This window comes from Oenanthe melanoleuca, chromosome 1A (genome assembly GCF_029582105.1).
Source record: "Oenanthe melanoleuca isolate GR-GAL-2019-014 chromosome 1A, OMel1.0, whole genome shotgun sequence".
In the NCBI taxonomy this organism is placed as follows: domain Eukaryota; kingdom Metazoa; phylum Chordata; class Aves; order Passeriformes; family Muscicapidae; genus Oenanthe; species Oenanthe melanoleuca.
The window spans coordinates 48987291-49004229 of record NC_079334.1 but is presented as its reverse complement, the minus strand read 5'-3'; the positions used below and the strand labels follow the sequence as shown (position 1 = coordinate 49004229).

General features: G+C 36.8%; 1 protein-coding gene across 6 annotated transcripts in view; it reads left to right on the top strand.

The window, feature by feature from the left end:
• Positions 1-16939, top strand: part of CADPS2 (calcium dependent secretion activator 2) — a 274255-nt gene that overhangs the window by 124029 nt on the left and 133287 nt on the right. For all 6 annotated transcript variants that reach the window (XM_056481832.1, XM_056481831.1, XM_056481828.1 and 3 more), the window contains exons 7-8: positions 6022-6133; positions 15657-15796. In XM_056481832.1, coding sequence (XP_056337807.1) covers positions 6022-6133; positions 15657-15796 — 252 coding nt within the window. The remainder of the gene's footprint in view (positions 1-6021; positions 6134-15656; positions 15797-16939) is intronic.

Genomic DNA, 16939 nt, shown 5'->3' with positions numbered 1-16939 from the left:
ATGCAAAGTATCAGTGTTTCTTCGATAGGGATTGTAAAACAATGAATCTGTAGTTCTCCTCAAGATTTGTGCTTAAAATCATGGGGTCACAGTAACACAGGGAAGAACAGAGTCAGAGAAGATTAGATGAGGTTGCTAATGAAAGGCCAAAACACATGGCTCAGTTTGTCTGAGTGTGGGGATTGTCTGTGATTCTACTCTGAAAGGGTGTTAGGATTTGTTTAGAACTTTCTTTATGCCTTGCTTTTCAGCTGCAGTTTAATGTGCTTGCTCTGAGCAAGGAAATTATGCTCCTTGTTCTTCCATTAAAATAAAGGGGTATTTTTAAAATAGGGAAATAAAAAAAATATTTTCCAGGGAAAGCATTTACCATGTAAACCCCATTATAAGCATTCTAGAAAGGTGCAAGCATACCAGCTTTCCCTTGTGGTTCCAAACATTAATTCCCAGTCTCACTGATGTGTACTGGGGAATGCATATGTAAATAAAGAACAAAAAAATAAATTTGTCATGTTGCATATAAGGAATAATCTTTACCCTATTAAATCCTTGTGCAGTACCTTTCAATATCCTTTTTCAAAGGGAGAAGCTGCAATGTTCATGTTATTTTGTGTGGTGGTCATGAGGAAAAAATAAACATGCTTTTGGGCTGTATGAGACAGCTGTTAGAGTCTATGATTTCTAGTGTAGCATCCTGGTGTCAATCATTTACAAATGGATGAGTATTTTTGTGCTCAGAAGAGAAAATTAAATGCTTATGATATTTTTCCAAGTATCAGCAGGGAAGAGCTAGTAGCAATTAGCACCAACTAATGCTCTCTTTATGAGTCTCAGTAAAAACACCAAAATCAGATAAGTATGGATTTAACTCTGCTTTTATTTGGGTGAGTGGAAACTCCTCATCAAATTATTGATTGATTGTCAGATTGCTGTGGGGTGACTTGCCCTGCTGGAGCAGCACCTGGCTCTCTGTCTCACATTTTGTGTGTCTGTATCTGTGCAGTTGGACATAGTAATATGCAACACTTCATAAATTCCACACTCACACAATCCTCCACTAACAACAGACCTGGATTTGAAGTGTTTTAATGTATTGGTGTACTTGGATGTGTCAGGAGGTGCTGAGCCTCCTTTGTCCTTTTGTTTCCTGGCATTTCATCTCCAATGTGCACTGTGAGTATGGTTTCTAACCTGAGCATTATAGACACCTTTAATACAATTAAAGCTTGTTCTCAGCAAAGTAGAAGCAGCAGGGTTAGTATAGGTTCTTGACACAGCTGAAACACAAAGATATTGCAGAGACCTCAGCCTACTATTTCAGTCCAGCTCCAAGATGTGCAATGATGAAGTGCTGGTAAATGTCTCGCTCCAGTGGAGCAGTAAGATGCCTAACAAAATGGCTTGGGTGGGTCTTCCTGCTCATTCCAGCTCTGTCCACATCCCTGTTTGGATAGCAAATAACAAAACTCTTCCAGAGGACCTCTTAAGACAATTTAATTAATAGTTAAGAAACACGTTATGCAGAAGACTTAAACCCAGAATCAAAACCAGAAAGATGCAAAATATGGCACCAAGAAGACCAATACACTCTGGTACTGCTTTCAAAAATGAGGTTTCCATATTGCTCATGACAAAAAATGGTGTAAAAATTCTGTAGAATTGGTATTTTATCAGAAATAAAGTATTCCAGTAAATAGGGCTAAAATAAAACTTCTAGATCTGTGCTTAGGATAATAAATTTTATTACATTCACTCCCATGATCTCATAAAAAAAGTTTTGACTAACAGAGACCATGAGTTAAATGGAAAACCTGAGAGAGAAATTTGCTGCTGTTCCCAGTGTATGAAATGTGTTCTAAACTGAAGTAGAAAAATTAATTCGCTTACAGGGATTTCTGTGACACAGTGATAAATCTTTAGCTGAAATAAACATTCACCTTCTTGCTGGCAGGAGGTACTTTTGCAGTAAGGAAAATAAACTTTGGCAATATATTTTGTCTCTAATTACTATATCAGCCCACATACTTCTGACAGCAGCAGAGAAATATGGTGAAAAGACTGTGGCTTATGGTTGAAGATGAACATGCATCAAATCACTGCAGTTTCTGTAGTAAAGAGAATGAGAAGGTAAAAGCAGAAAAATTATTTAAACAAAGGAAAATTATGTGGTGAAATATGAGCCTGAAGAGGCAGAATTAGGGCTTTTTTTCAGACTTAAAGTTGTTAGTTTTAGAGGTATCCAGTATTCTACATGGGCTACAGCTAGCAGTGCTGTGAGCTCACTGTTAGTTAGTTGCTAGTTAAAACATGTACTATCACAAACATGAATAGTTAAGATTTAATAAAGGTACACTGTAAATAACAATTTCATAAGCTAGATAAATTTGCTTGTTCTTTCTTCTCATCCTTTCTTCCATCCTTCCTTCTAGAACTCCATAGCAGAGCAAGTAAATTATCTGAATATACTTTACTCAAACAAGATCAAAATGGCACAAAGTAACTACTGCTCTTTTCAGAAAGCTAGGTTTCAACCTACAGGTTCACCTGTATGAAAAGTAAAAGTCAGCTCTAAGATTTATTTTTGTGTAGAAAGTATTTCAGTTATTGATGTTGAAAGTTAAAATATAAAGGAAATCATCTTTTCTTTATTTGGCTTTCAGATTTTGGAGGCCACATTCTAAGTTCCTGTTTAAAACAGAAAGTAGTTCAATTAAGCAGTTTAAAAGTTTTTGTCTTATGAATGATGTGAACAATCTTTTTTATGGTGGTTGACTTTGATATCTGTGGTTCAGAAAAAGAATCCTCTCTGGGAAGTTCTGTATCTTCTTCAGGAAAGCTACCATGGTGCAAACCCAAAGTTAAAAGAAAATCATTGATTTTTGTTACCTATACATAGCAGCTTAGGTTTTAAACTTAATGGAGATATTCTGATAAAATATTTGCTCCAGAGAGATTAAGCAAATGTGAGAATCAGAAATATTAATGCTTTAATTGGGATTAAAAATGCATTTGACAGACAACAAATGTGTTTTGGAAGAAAATAATTAAAATGTTGGGAAACTAAGTGGATGTAATTATACTAGAATATATAAGCTGAAATAAGAAACCACAGTAATGGTGATCAAGATTTTCATAATGATAATTAATATTCAGGTATTGATTTCATTAATTATTAGGTATACTCCTAACCTATTTTCACCATTAAACTCACCAGATCTTTGAACAGATATATAGATCTAGAATAAATATCCAAAAGTATGTTAAAATATGATGGAATTTTACAGTGGAAATAACAAGTGATTCAGTAAAATCTTATTTATTGGTTAGGAAGACTGTGTTTACAATCTTGGCATTATAGGTAAGTTTATGCAGTTTAATTACACAGTTCTTAGTCACAGCTGATGGTGGGACAGTACCTTATTGAAAGTGATTGTTTGCATGTATGTTGTAATAGTTTTAAATTGATCTATATGCTGAAAATCTGATATTATTTTTTACACTTTAAGATATAGAAGCTGAAAGTGTGATGCTATCCATTGAAATGGCATTCAGTTAATACAAAGTATTATTCATAAACAGGAAGAATAAACAAATCATTGATTTGTTGAGTGGAGTCTGACCAGGTGTCATAAAAGAAATAGCTGGGAGAAAATAAAGTTGAAATCTGACAGCTCTTGAGCACCTATATAATTTCAGAATAGTATGTACACCTGCATGCTTTACTCAGTCTTTCCTTTATTTTGGGTCATCCTTAATAAATACTGAGTTCCTGGTATCTTCATGGCACAATCTTTACAGATCAGAATTTTATTTCTAACAGAACTGAAGTTTATTAGGAGGTGTTGACAGTGCAAACTACAGCCAAAAAAGCCATTCTTATTGCTACACCTCATTTCACACCAACAAAACAAAAAATGCAAATTGCAAGCTGTTATTAGCATGAACATTCATACAGGTTAGACTACAAGTTGGAGTTTGGATTAGGCTGTCATTTCTGACTTCTGCTTCAGTTCTTGCCTGATGTATTAATACTATGCATAATAACATAAAAATGCTTTTAAATGTACAGCATATAGATGAATTGTATCTAGATAAAGTCATTCTGCCTGGAGTATTGGGTCACTTATGTTCTTTCTTGAAAAGAGCAAACTAAATTGAACAAGGTCTCACTATTTTGGCTGCTGATTTCAAAAGGTATGAACTGATGCCTCTGCGAAAACATGAAGCTTCAAAGAGACAGGACTTGTGTTCTAGTAATACACAAGGAACATAAAGATAAGCTACTTTGCTGTTCTATTGGCAGCTGATAGGAACATAAGGTGCCCACAATAAGTGTGATAGTAAAGGATGCAATCTTGGATTTGCCTTTTCTAACAGAACATGATTTCTCATCAAAGTGCTTAGATTGTGTTTCCACATTCAAACCAATGTTCTTCCTGAATACTGGGATCTGGAGACTAAACTGAAGATACAACAATCTCATCTTTTAGAAAGGTGCTTTCTCCTTGGAAGTTTCATTTCTGTACAGTGACAAAACCTATCCCTGACACCACCAGTAGTGCTAGGGATGGTCTTATTCTGCAGCTGTAGCATCAATCATCAGATCATAAACATGTTTTCTCCCAGTCAGGAAGGTAATTTCTGAGAGTTCCTATTTCAGTTACCACTTTGCTGAGGCTAAAGCTATGCACACCACAGAGTGAGTGTCTGTTTAACCTAGACAGAGCAAAGAAGAGAGAATTTAGTGCAATATTCAGTTAATTTGTGATGAACCTCACTTTCAGAGTCAGACACGTTCAGCCACCTGTAGGACTGGTTTATACAGGGCTGCTGCTTCCTTAAAGCTTTTTGGGTTTGATTGCATATTACTTTCTGGGCTTTGTCTTGAAGTCTGTAACTCATGGTAGCTGAAGCTGGTTTTTTGCCTAATCCTTTGCTGGAAAATTGCTACTCTATGTTCACATAGCAGTACTGGAGAGATTGTGTACTCTTGAATGTAAATGAAAATTATTGCATCTCCTAAATGAGGGCCTAAGATTGTGTAATGCATTGTTTTATAGAGCATACTCTTAAGGTCATCTGCTTATTTTATTAGTTTCTGATAATTGTAATATTTCACACAGTGAACAAAAGCAGGAGAAAATGGGGCTGTGCTTTCTTTTTTGCATTTTTTGCATTTAGTAGCATAATCACAATCAGTTTAATCAATGCAATGAGCTCCATGTGGTTGTCCAGGAATATGGAATAGATCATTGAAGGAAGTTGCAACTGAATTTGTATAACTTTCATTTTTTGTATCACTGGCACACAGGGAGGAGGAGGGGAAGGCTGGCAAACCAAGTGTCTTAACTGAGATAAGAGATTAATGACTAGAAGTCTGCCTAATTAAGGTTCTCTAGAAGCATGGAGCCTTGTGGCAGTAATTATTTTGCCGAGCTATAGTCACTCTGATAATAATTTTTTCCTAGTATTTGCATTTGTGTTTATGTTTTTTCTCCATTCTCATACCAAGTTGTAAAATATATATAATATAAAATATAAGATTTTGTCTGCCTAAGTTTCCTAAATTATTCATGCTGTGGTTGCCTGAAGTGAATTGAGACATGATTCTTTGCTAAATTAATATGACTTGTATGCAGAAGACAGTGAATATGTTTCATAAAAAGTAGATCTCTCTTTATTTTACTTCTTGCTTGATTCTTTTGTCTCTATGAAGATATAATTTCTGTTCTTTGAGTTTTGCCATTAAAAATTTTTAATTGATATTTTATGACAAAATTAATACAGAAATGCCCTGATTTGTTTTATTGTAAAAAAAAAAAAAATGCCATTTTTTCTATGTAGATATTTGATCTTGGATTTTCGAAAATGTACCTCCCATTCCTTTCCCACCCTCCTCCTAAAGCTTGAAAATTAAGTTCTAGGACTGCATTGGTAAATATTCTGCAGAAGAGATTACAGTCCTATCACTCTCAGGCCTGTGCTGAGCCCAGTTAAATTTTGATGTTTTGTTTATTGCAGATGGGGAACCCAAGGGGATTTCACCACTACTCACCCTCGGCCTGTTGTCAAAGTAAAACTCTTTACAGAAAGCACCGGGGTGCTGGCACTTGAAGATAAAGAACTGGGAAGAGTGAGTATTATGTGCAGAGAAGAGAAATATGTGAGAAATGGTGGGTAGAAGTGTGAATATTGATAAAACGTGCCATAAAGTGGTATGAGGCCTTCAGTAGCAGCCTGCTCTGCTGTGGCTCTACCCAACAGTGCTTTTCTTGTATAAAGGTGACTTTTACCAGGGTTCAAAATGTGGTAGGTTGACTTCAATTACCTTTCAGAAACTTATATCAGCCATCCATGATAGTTCTCTTTGTCTTGTTTAAAACATTAATTTCTACATGACATATCAATGCTTTTAACGATTCAAATTAGGACTGAAAGGGAGAGAGGTAAGACTTGGAGTATAATAAATGTTGTAAACAATGGGGGAAAGGAAAGGAAGTGGTAGAAGGATGGGGCAGAATGGGAGAGGAGTGATATATGAGAGTAAAATAAGAGTTTATTCTTGTTCTCCATGAGCTTTTCCTCCATTTTCATGTTTTCCCTGTCTTGACAGGATAATCTGATATTGGCTCAGTGAGAGGACAGTGCTGATAAAGCCAAGGTCATTCTTTTGATTGCCATATGGGCCATCCACTTAAAAGCTGGACTCAATTACCCTCCTGGGTCTCTTCCAACTCAGACTATTCTGCAAATTCTTCTTAGGATGGAACCAAGAGCTAAAGAGTGCAATGTATCATGGAAAGAAGAGGATAGGGTGAATGAGGCAGGGAGGGTCTGCAAATCTCCCCCTCTTCTCCTGTTGAAATTTTCCACTCTGACACGGAGCACATGGAAGATAACTCACATTTTAATGCTCAGTTCTACAGAGTCCTGGCTCATGGTTTCTCATTCAAGCAAGCACAATTTGTAGGAAAGAGCTGGGCTCTTCTGCACTTCGTGTCCTCTGAGCACAGGTGGTTATGCAAAGACACATTCTCCCATACATTGTGTTACTTTTTGAGGCCAGGACTGTGTCTTCAGGATTACTTCTTGCCTCATCTCATATCCTTCTAAGGTCACTTGGTCTAGGTGTAGGTAGGATGTGCATGGGGAAGGTTCCCATGGGGGTAGCCCCCTGGAAAGAGCCAGGCAGGCAGGGTGACAGGTTCAAAGGAAGCACAGGTGTGTAACTCAGCAAAACAGTCACCAGTATCTGCATTCAGAACAGTAAAAGAGACACTGAAAGGGTGAAATTGCAGGAGCTGCATGGTGTTACTAAATGCAGAGAAGTTCCATCTCTGTCCCTCCTTGCTCAGTCCTTTTAAAGAAGCAAAAGGGAAGTCAAGTGCCAAGGTGAAGGATGTTGGAGGAGGGACTGTGTGGCCATTGTGAACAGTAGCCAGCATACTTATTGCCAAGGACTCAGAGAAGAAAATAGTATCAATATAAAGAGGCTAAGTATCACAGGTTTTAGCAAGATCCTCTGTGTCTGCCACCTCTAATATCCAAAATTTAGGTACCAGCCTTGGTCTGCTTTCTTATGCTGCAGCTTGTCTAAGTTTCCAGGACAGGAAAGGTTTCAAATTTAAAGAATGAATACATTTCAAATGTAAAGTATTGAATGTAGCTTCTGCCTTACTTGTGTCTTGTGGCCACAGATGATTGGTTTGTAGTTTTTTTTTTCACTCTTTCCTCTCCCTACACACTCCTGGCTGCTTTCTGACACATCTGTGTTTGTCACCTGGTCAAACCAATTTAAAGAAGGTGTCTTGGTTGGGAGGGGTGAGGGAAAAGAGGAAAATAGGTAATTGAGAGGGGATAGTGACCTCAGTGCCCTGTTGTTGGAGTCTGACCTAGCTTTCCCAAAGACAAAACAGGATCTATAAAAGATGAGGTAAGGAAAAGCAATCTTCTTTTTCTGATTCTTACTCTCCTGGTATTCTTCCAACTTACTTGTCTGGTTTAACCAGAATATTTGTGAGTGGTGGTTGCTAGCTTCAGGGGAGATTGTAAGAAGATTTGACAGAATTTTTACATAATAATTTTCAGTACTATGGACTCCTGTGGTACACATTTTAGCTTTCAAAGTCTTCTTTTGTGGTGATGTCTTTGTTTTCCTGTCTGAGAGATTTAAATTCAAGTAACATTTGGAAAGATGTGGGGTCCCGTTGGATATGCTTAATTTTTATAAAGTTTGGCAACTTTGTGCCTGGCAGTGACTTGCAGGAGTACATCTGATCCAGGTTTCTTATCCTTGGAAAAGGTCTGAAGATACTTCCTACTGGTATTTTTCCTGTACTTAAAAATTCAATTCAAACCTACCCCTTCTGAGGTAGGCTTACTGTGAACATTAATTCTCATCTGTCAAGTACTTTCTTAAAAGTGTGTGTCTTGACCTGATACCACTTTTCTACATCACTGAAGCTTGCATTTCCAATACCTTGCAGTTGTTCTGAAGCTTTTGTTCTGTTTAATCTATAATTAGAAACAGAAAGCAACATCAAGTTACATGATTTGAATTTTGAACTTCCATCATATACCAAAAGGTTTCTTCTGCCACCAAGGGATCAGTTTTTTAGGAAAGAAGATCTAAGGTATGAAATACGGAGCCAGCAAAGGTTTCCCCAGTACTGTAGAGGATAAGGGATTTCCATTGAAGCCATCAGTGCATGGTGATTTCTCTAACTAATGAACTTAAGATGTAGACCCTGATATCAGCAGGCCCCTCATTTTTGGAGAACACACCGATTCTTTCCAGAAGTAACTCACTCATTGGGGAGCAGAAGGGAGGCAGCCTGTGCTTTCAGTAGAGAGGACAGATCATACTTACAGTTTATGTACTCCATGTTTGAAAGCTTAGGCTGGGACATCATAACCTCTGCTGCAGAAGCCACCAGGTCAGCTCCAAGTGATGGAAGGGCTGATGTCTTTTATCTTTGATGTCTTAACATCTTTTCTCTTCAAAGCATTTAAGATGTGTTTGCTATGTCACTTGTCTGATATGGCTGTCTTCCTCCAAAAATACCAATAAACCCAGCTGTGAATCCCAAGAGAAGATTTTGCTTGCTGCAGGATATTATTCTGGCTTCCTGCTGACCACTTTCAAACAATAATAAATCTTAACCTTTATTCTCTGTTCTATACAAACTGGAGAACAGTTGTAGAAATTCAGTTTTTCACTGAAATTAAAAAGAGAGATGTGTGCTGCACAAAAGGGGAAATAATGTTATTTGGATTTGGGTTCTGCAGAACATGAGCTTTTGGAGTGGTCTGTGTCTGTGTTTGTGCAGACCTCTACATAAAGTGAAACCCCTGACTTTAACTTCTAGAAAGTGAAGCAAGCTACATCTTTGAAGCTAAACTTATTCTTATGAGGAAATGTTAAGAACTTACTTTAGTCAAATATCTTTGAAATTTGTGGTAGAGATTTTATGTGACTGATACTGATCTGGCCACCTGAATAATTTTTCTATGTGCATACAGAAGGCAGAAATTATGTTTGGATTTGTAGGTGCAACAGCTGAGAAAGTGTGAAGAAGCCTTCAAGAGCTTGATGTAACTACTTCTGAAAAATCAGCCTGGTGGGTTCTGAAACACAGGGATCTGATACCACTTTTGCTTGTTCAGTACTTTGTGTATAAAGATGTTCAAACCCAGTAATTGAAAGTGACAGCCCTTGTGAGTGCTTAGAGCACATGTGGATACAATGGGAGAGCAGCAGGTGGTGTTTGATTGCTGATACTTTTTGAACATAAGAGTATTTCAGCCTTGTTGCTCTGACTATTCAATTAAAAGAGAACTATTGTCTCACAGCCTGCCTGTCACAGTCAGCTGCAACCAGCAATAATTAGCTGTGCAGCTATGCTTTTTGGGTTTTTTTCCTTTAGTGCTGTTACTGTGTGTTTGATATAAAATTATAAGATAGCAGTACTGGCTAGGTACCTATACTCACAGGACTGATGGGTTTCTGAATGTTCTGCACTGGGCATCTTATTTATCTTCTGTGCCACATTCAAAGAGCCCCTGAGCAGAGACAGTTTCATTCTGTGACTGCTAATGTAAAGCCTGCCATCCTGGGGATTGTGTTTCTCCATCACACTTTGAAATTACTGAGGTTTCTCAGGCTTGAGTTCTTCTGTTTTTCTTTTTTAAGTATGGAAAAATTGAAGAGATTGCTTCCCCCCTGCTTTGTCTCTTGCCCCCCGAGCAGTCTGCCTGTCAGCACTCTGTGATGTCTGAGTGCTGTTGTTTCCACTCTTAACAGGGGGGTTCTCAGTAGCTTCTTTGAGAGTGCCTCTTATTGAAAATGCTTGAGATACTTTGCATTCAGGCCTTGTCTCTCTCAGATGTGGGGGAGAGGCTCTTTGGGAAGGGCTCAAAGACTACTTTATCAATTGCTAAGACCTGCTAGGGTAAGTGTTCAGCCAGCACCATCAACAGAGGTTGATTGTATAAATTGTGAAGTTTTCCCAGTTCTTTTTCATCAGCAGTATTCTAGATAGCTCTCTCACCATGTGACTATTTAGTCTCTCTGTTGTTTCTTGTTTCATTTTAACCACCTGCTACCCAAAGCCTTGTCCCAGTGTTTCAGCTGTAATGCAATCATAGCCAAAAAGCAAGAGATCACTCAATAGGTGAGATGATAGAGCTTGCAGAGAAAACTCATAAACTCCCTTGGTGATCAAGCTCTTATTAACCCATTCTTAGGGGTTCCCAAGGTCATAACTTTTCTAAGGGAATTACTCTGAAGAGAGACATCTCCTTTTGCCCTTTCTACCTCCAATTTTGAGCCTCTTCTTGAGGTTCTTTTTCCTCATCCTCCTGGCAGCAGAGTGTCATGACTTAATGCTCAGGGAAAGTGGTGCAGTGCTGTGCTTGGCAGGCTGCTGCTGGGCCATTTGATGGAGCTTCTTGTCACACTGACAGCAGCTTCTGCCTTTCTGACATTAGCCAGTCTTTGGGCAAGGGGCTCTCATAACACACAACAGCTCCAAACTTTCAAGTTAGAGCAGAAGGTATCTTGAGAAGAGTCAGTAGATATTTCTGTCAAAACCATAAATGAGGCTGGGGCTAGAGTTACACAAACAACATAACATTAAAGGGTTTCTCTAGGCATCTATTTCATATCCCAAACCAGCTTCAATAATTTTTGTTCTACAGCTATTTTCAAATCAGTGAAACAGCTTATTTAATTAAGGGATTTTACTATGTTGTTTGTTCAGGGGATGACCAGCAACATAAATTTGCATGTGCTCAATAATAACAGGTACTTGCATCATAACTTAAATTTTGCCTATTCTCTCTGCTTGCACTGGCATCTTTTCAAATCACTGCGTTTGAAAACATGAAAGAAAATCCTTATATTGTATTAATTAGTCCTGTTGCATGATGAAAGCTTTGGCAAATGCAGTTGACAGGTTGTGTGATCTTTTATGTCAGGCATTGGCTGTTTTTCATAGCTTTAAATAATCACAAATTGAGTTTGAAATGTCTCTGGTAGAGCATGGGAGTTAGAGAGCTTTGTTTCTCTAGGTCATTGTGGAATTTGTTGCATGACTAGGAGTGTGTTTTTTATTCTGAGCAAACCTCACAAAGCTGCTTATGACTAAGACCACGTTATGTATATTCAGTTCTCAACAATTTTTAACTTGGAAAGACCGTAAGATAGGAGGTTAAAATTGTTCATCCTGTGTATGCAGTAAGATATAAAAGGAAATGCAGCAAAAAAACACCATTTGTATTCAGGCATGAGTACTTTTGTCTCAGAAAATTTTCTACCTTTTCTGTTGGAGACTATAGAGTTTGAAGAAAGGAGAGGAAGCTTGATGCCAGAAGCAGGAGCATCAGGGCACAGGGCAGGACTGGGAGACACCAGGGCAGCCCCATGCACTGGGAGCCTCCAGAATGTTGGCTGAAACTCAGCCACAAGTGTCAGGTGGGGGAAAATGTGGAGAATATCTTGACTCTTGGTTTTTCTCGAGGTGCTTACAAGTTTCTAGTCTGTTTGCCTCTTGCCTTCATTAGTGCCTTTTGAAGCCTGCATATTCTTTTGAAAACAGGACAACTACAGCCAGGAATGGTTAGATTGAGAGCTTTATCTCAACATGGGAGTACCAGGAAGAGATATTTCTGCCCAGTACTTTTGACATTGAACCTTTTGCTCAGTTATCTTCTCTGAGAAAGCAAGAATGCCCCCAGTTTGGTTTGTTCAAGCTTTAGAGTACTTTGGACAGCTCAACCTTTCTTTCATACTTTTAAAAGAAGATATGATCAATGGGCCAAAAATAGAATTAATAGTTGCTTGTCTGGATTGACTGTTTGGCTCAGGTGTACTTAAATTAACTTCTTTTATTGTGATCCAGCTGAGGACCTAAATAAATATTGGAATCACAAAAATGGTGGTTAGTTTAGTTGTCAAATGATATTAGCTTCAACATCTTTCTACCTGTCATCTTTTAAGCCCAAGAGAGAAACATTTGCAGTCATTCACGACTAAGAAATAATATTTTGAGAACATCACTTTGCACAAATGACTGCAATGTTGCTCTATAATATTAAAGAATTCTGTGTTTATTTTACATCCAGATGAGGAGAGGCATAAAGTGAACTTGACACTTTCTCAGTTACAGTGTGGTCTGAGGAAATGTAATGTTGACATAATTGGAACACGTGGTCAAGTATTTTTTAATGATTATGAAATGATTTAAATTATTGAATTATCTCAACCCAGACTGTTCTGATACTATTAATTTGCCTTAAATGAGTTGAAACAATGCAATGCCCAGCAGCTATGTTTGCTGTGTAGCTTTCTAGTCATTAATAATTCATTATAGTTTTTAATGTAGATTACCTGTTAGTATAATTATGGTAAACACTTTCATATACTAAAACCTCAAAATTCTCTGGGCTGCTGCTGAACTAACAACCATGGTGATATCCACAGGTATATGAACAACAAAATAAATCAAAATCAAATAAAATAAAGCAAAACTTCATAAATATATGATGTAGTAGAGAAATGTATGATGCAGTAGGAATTCTATAAAAGTTATAAAAGTTTTAGGCATAGTGAGGGTATCCTCTCTTGTGACTGTTATATCTGCCAGAGATGACATTTCAGTGGATACCATTGCATTTTTTTAAAGTAGACTATGAAACAACCAGATTTAAGATTTAGATACTTAAGCAGTGTTGAAAGGAGATCTGAGACAGAATAACCTTGGGAAGTTTTTCCATGGACAATGGCAATGACCTCACATTGCCCTGTTCCATGATGGAGAGAATGCTTTTAATAGGAATTTTAGCAATTCTTTTTTACTTTTCTTATCAAGGAGAAGTTGCCAAGTGTTTTGGTTTCAGTGATTTTGTGGGAGCTTGCAGCTTGTGCCACCTGATGCTGTGGCTGTCATTGCCCTTAAGGGCAGTATTGGTATGAAGATTATTGTCAAAATAATTAATGTTTGTTGAATACTTTGAGTGTGTTTGTATGTAAAAAAAAGTTTGATTACAAAGTTCTTTCAAGCTCTCATTGTTTAAAGCTGGAAAGCATGACAAAGTGTGATACAAACCCAGCACAGTGCATACTTAAATAATCTGACACATACTTATTCTTTGTGAGAACTTTGAAACTGAAGCTCCATAATACTCCTTTTAAAACTCAGAAAAGGAATTGTCAATACCAGATATAAATTAATTATACTCTTGTCTGCTTTTATTTTCATCAGCATTCTAAGAACTCAGGAAGTTGACAGGAGAAAGATGTCACTTGAGATGCATGAGCTGTGATAAGCTGTTACAGGACTGCAGAAAAGGAAAAATTCTTAGCATCACCTGCAGTCCTATGTGAATGCCTACTGAATAAACACAAGGAATGTATAATAATTCTGTTTATATAGTCTTGCAGTTAAAGGGATAAATAAACTAAAAATAATTTTCCCTTTGATACATCAGAACGCAAAGGTTGCCGTGCTCATAATGTTTTTAAATGTTATTTAGGGAATGCCTTTTACTCAGAATGAAAACCAGAAAAAAGGAATAAGATCTGTTATAAATAGTGGTTTCTGTGCATTGAAAAAAGAAAAAAAAATAACCTCCTGGTTTGCTAAAATCAGAATATACTGATTCTTCTGCTATCACTTTAAAAGGTACTGAATGTACTCAATAGATCTGACAGGTTAATTCTTTCACTGGTTTTACAAAGGTTGCATATTTGATTAGGAGTGATGCATCATATTTCTCTGCTTGACTGGAGCACCTGATATTAACAGGATGCAGGAATGTGCTTCTGCAAAATATTGAGATGAGAAGCTGAGGGCCTTCCACTTACACCATCTTTCAGATGATTAGATCTAAATGACACTGTTCTAATATTTTTGGTTTAATAACATCTGCTAGATTTATTCTTCCTTGGACAGATTTGCTCAAATCTTTAATTTAACCTTCATAGTAAAACAGAGGATAATATGCTGTGTTTTAGATATATGACACAAGTACTATGTGTAAGAAATTAACTTGATGGTTAACATAATGATTAATTTTATTTTTCAAGAAGTGAAAGATGTGAAGAACGATGCTTTTTAGATTGTTGTTACTTTTGAAATGATAATGGTAATTGATGGTAATTGATGGTAATTGTAATTCAGAACTCTCTGAAAGTCTCCCAAGTAGTATGTTTGGAATACTTTAGAGTCTAAATTCTAATACTTTAGAATACTTCAGAGTCCAGATTTAAAAGCAGTGTTTAAGGAAATTATGTTTCAGCAGCATTTAACTGCTGAACATATCACTTTGGGTAAGGATTTGATGCAGTAGTTTTTAATTGTACTGGCCCTAAATGGATACATTTTTGGGTGGTAAATAAATATTTAACAGCTTGTGACTAACAGTAATCTAAACTTAGTTGTTAATAAAACTTTCAAGAAATTTATATAACTGTTTTAAAAATTAAATATTTAAAATTCAATGGTTTGGGGGTTTTTATGTCTGTTACTGTAGATTAAACAAAAGGTTTGTGTGATATCACATGTGAATTGGACATAGTATCTTACATTTATTATATTCCATTTTCAGCAAAGGTGCTTTGGAATTCATCTATGATTTCTGTTGTTTTCACTAAAATTGACTTTTATTTATGCTATTGATCAAAAATTGGAGACAGTAACAAGACAAATACTTTGGTTATCTTCTCTCAAGCAATGCCACTACTGAGGGCTGATCCATTGCATAACACTACAGCAAATTGCTTCAAAAGGGTGTTTCCAGCAGAGCAGTGAATAATGTAGAAGTTTAGGTTGCTATTTAATTGTACATCACCCTTTTGAAATGCCAGCTGTTCATTTTTAAAAAGAAATTGTTAATTCAGAATGTATTAACAGGAGGAAATTTTATTAACTCATATGAAAATTCCCATTTGTAAGAGAAGGAAGGAGTTAATTTTTGAAATTGGTCTGTTAAAATGAGATTGAGTCAGCTGGTTTATTAGATCTAGAAATTTTTTTTAGTCATCTTTCATATTGGAGGAGATGCAACAAGAATATTCACTGCTTAGTGTCTCCATTAAAGACTACAAGTGATTTTTTTATTCAGCTTGCTGAAGTTTTTCTTTTAATTTCTTGCAGGTTGTGTTATATCCAACATCCAATAGCCCAAAGTCTCCTGATCTGCATAAAATGATAGTTCCCAAAAACAGCCAGGACAGTGACCTGAAAATTAAACTGGCAGTGAGAATGGATAAACCACCTCACATGAAGCACTGTGGGTAAGTGATCCATTTCCTGCCTGTCTTTGTTTTATTATATTGTCTCACTGCACCTGTGTTTTAATAAAGTGTATCTAAAACCATGAAGTTTGTAAAATATTGTAAATGTCTAAAACATTTCCTATAGTATGGTATTGTGTTATATCTACATTTTATACAAAAAGTTTGGATTTGTCAGGAACAGCCTTCATTTCAGGTGTTCAGTAATGTGTTAAGACAAATGATGAGCTACATCCAAAATGCAGAACTAAGAGTGCAGTCTTATTGAGATACTGGTTTTGAATGTTACAATTTATGGCACTTTAAAAAAAAATATTTAGGAGAAATATATTTTTCCATTAAAATAGGATTAATTATATATCTGAATAGAGTGGTATTTGCCACATAGTCTTCCCTTCCTTTCTTTGTCTGCTGCATAGTCTTTCTCTTGAAAAAAATTTAGATATGATTGTTAGTTTAAGGATGTTTTTATGTCTAACACCAATACTATGTGGAATAGATTATTCAAAAAGACAGCTCCTTTAATTGCTGCCACTATTCCTCAGCCCATCTGCAAAAACAGGTAGCATTGCTGACAGTAAGCAGGTTTGTATCTTTTGTTGTAAAGCAATCACAAAGAATCAATGCATTGTCCATGCTATTTAGGTTTCTTTTTAGTCTCCTCCTGTTTGTATTCTGCCCACTGTACACAGGCAGTGATTGCCAAAATTTTCTGTGTATGATGCTTACTTTAAAAAAGCAACCAAACTGACTTACTTTTTGTCAAAGTGTTAATCAGTTGGGCTCAAATTTCCCAGGTGTAAATCTTATTCCTCATTTTGGTTTTGAGGAACTTAGACACAAGTTATTGGGACTGTAACAATGAGACTTACTGGATAGAGAACTGTGGCTGGTGACCAGGAACGTGAGGAAAGAGAGGAAAACCAATCATGAAGTCAACGGGGGAACTGGAGCTACTGTGCTTGGAGACTGGAAAACTTCAAAGCAGGGCAGCAAATACTTAAGAGCAATGGGATAATGTAGCAGGAGAGAGCAGGAAGACTCAGCTGGATGAGTAAGTTGGAGTAGAGAGGAGCTGGAGAGCAGAGATAAGTGTTTGTACTGAAGCATGATGCTCTCCTGTGAGTCCCACCTCCTGCCCCA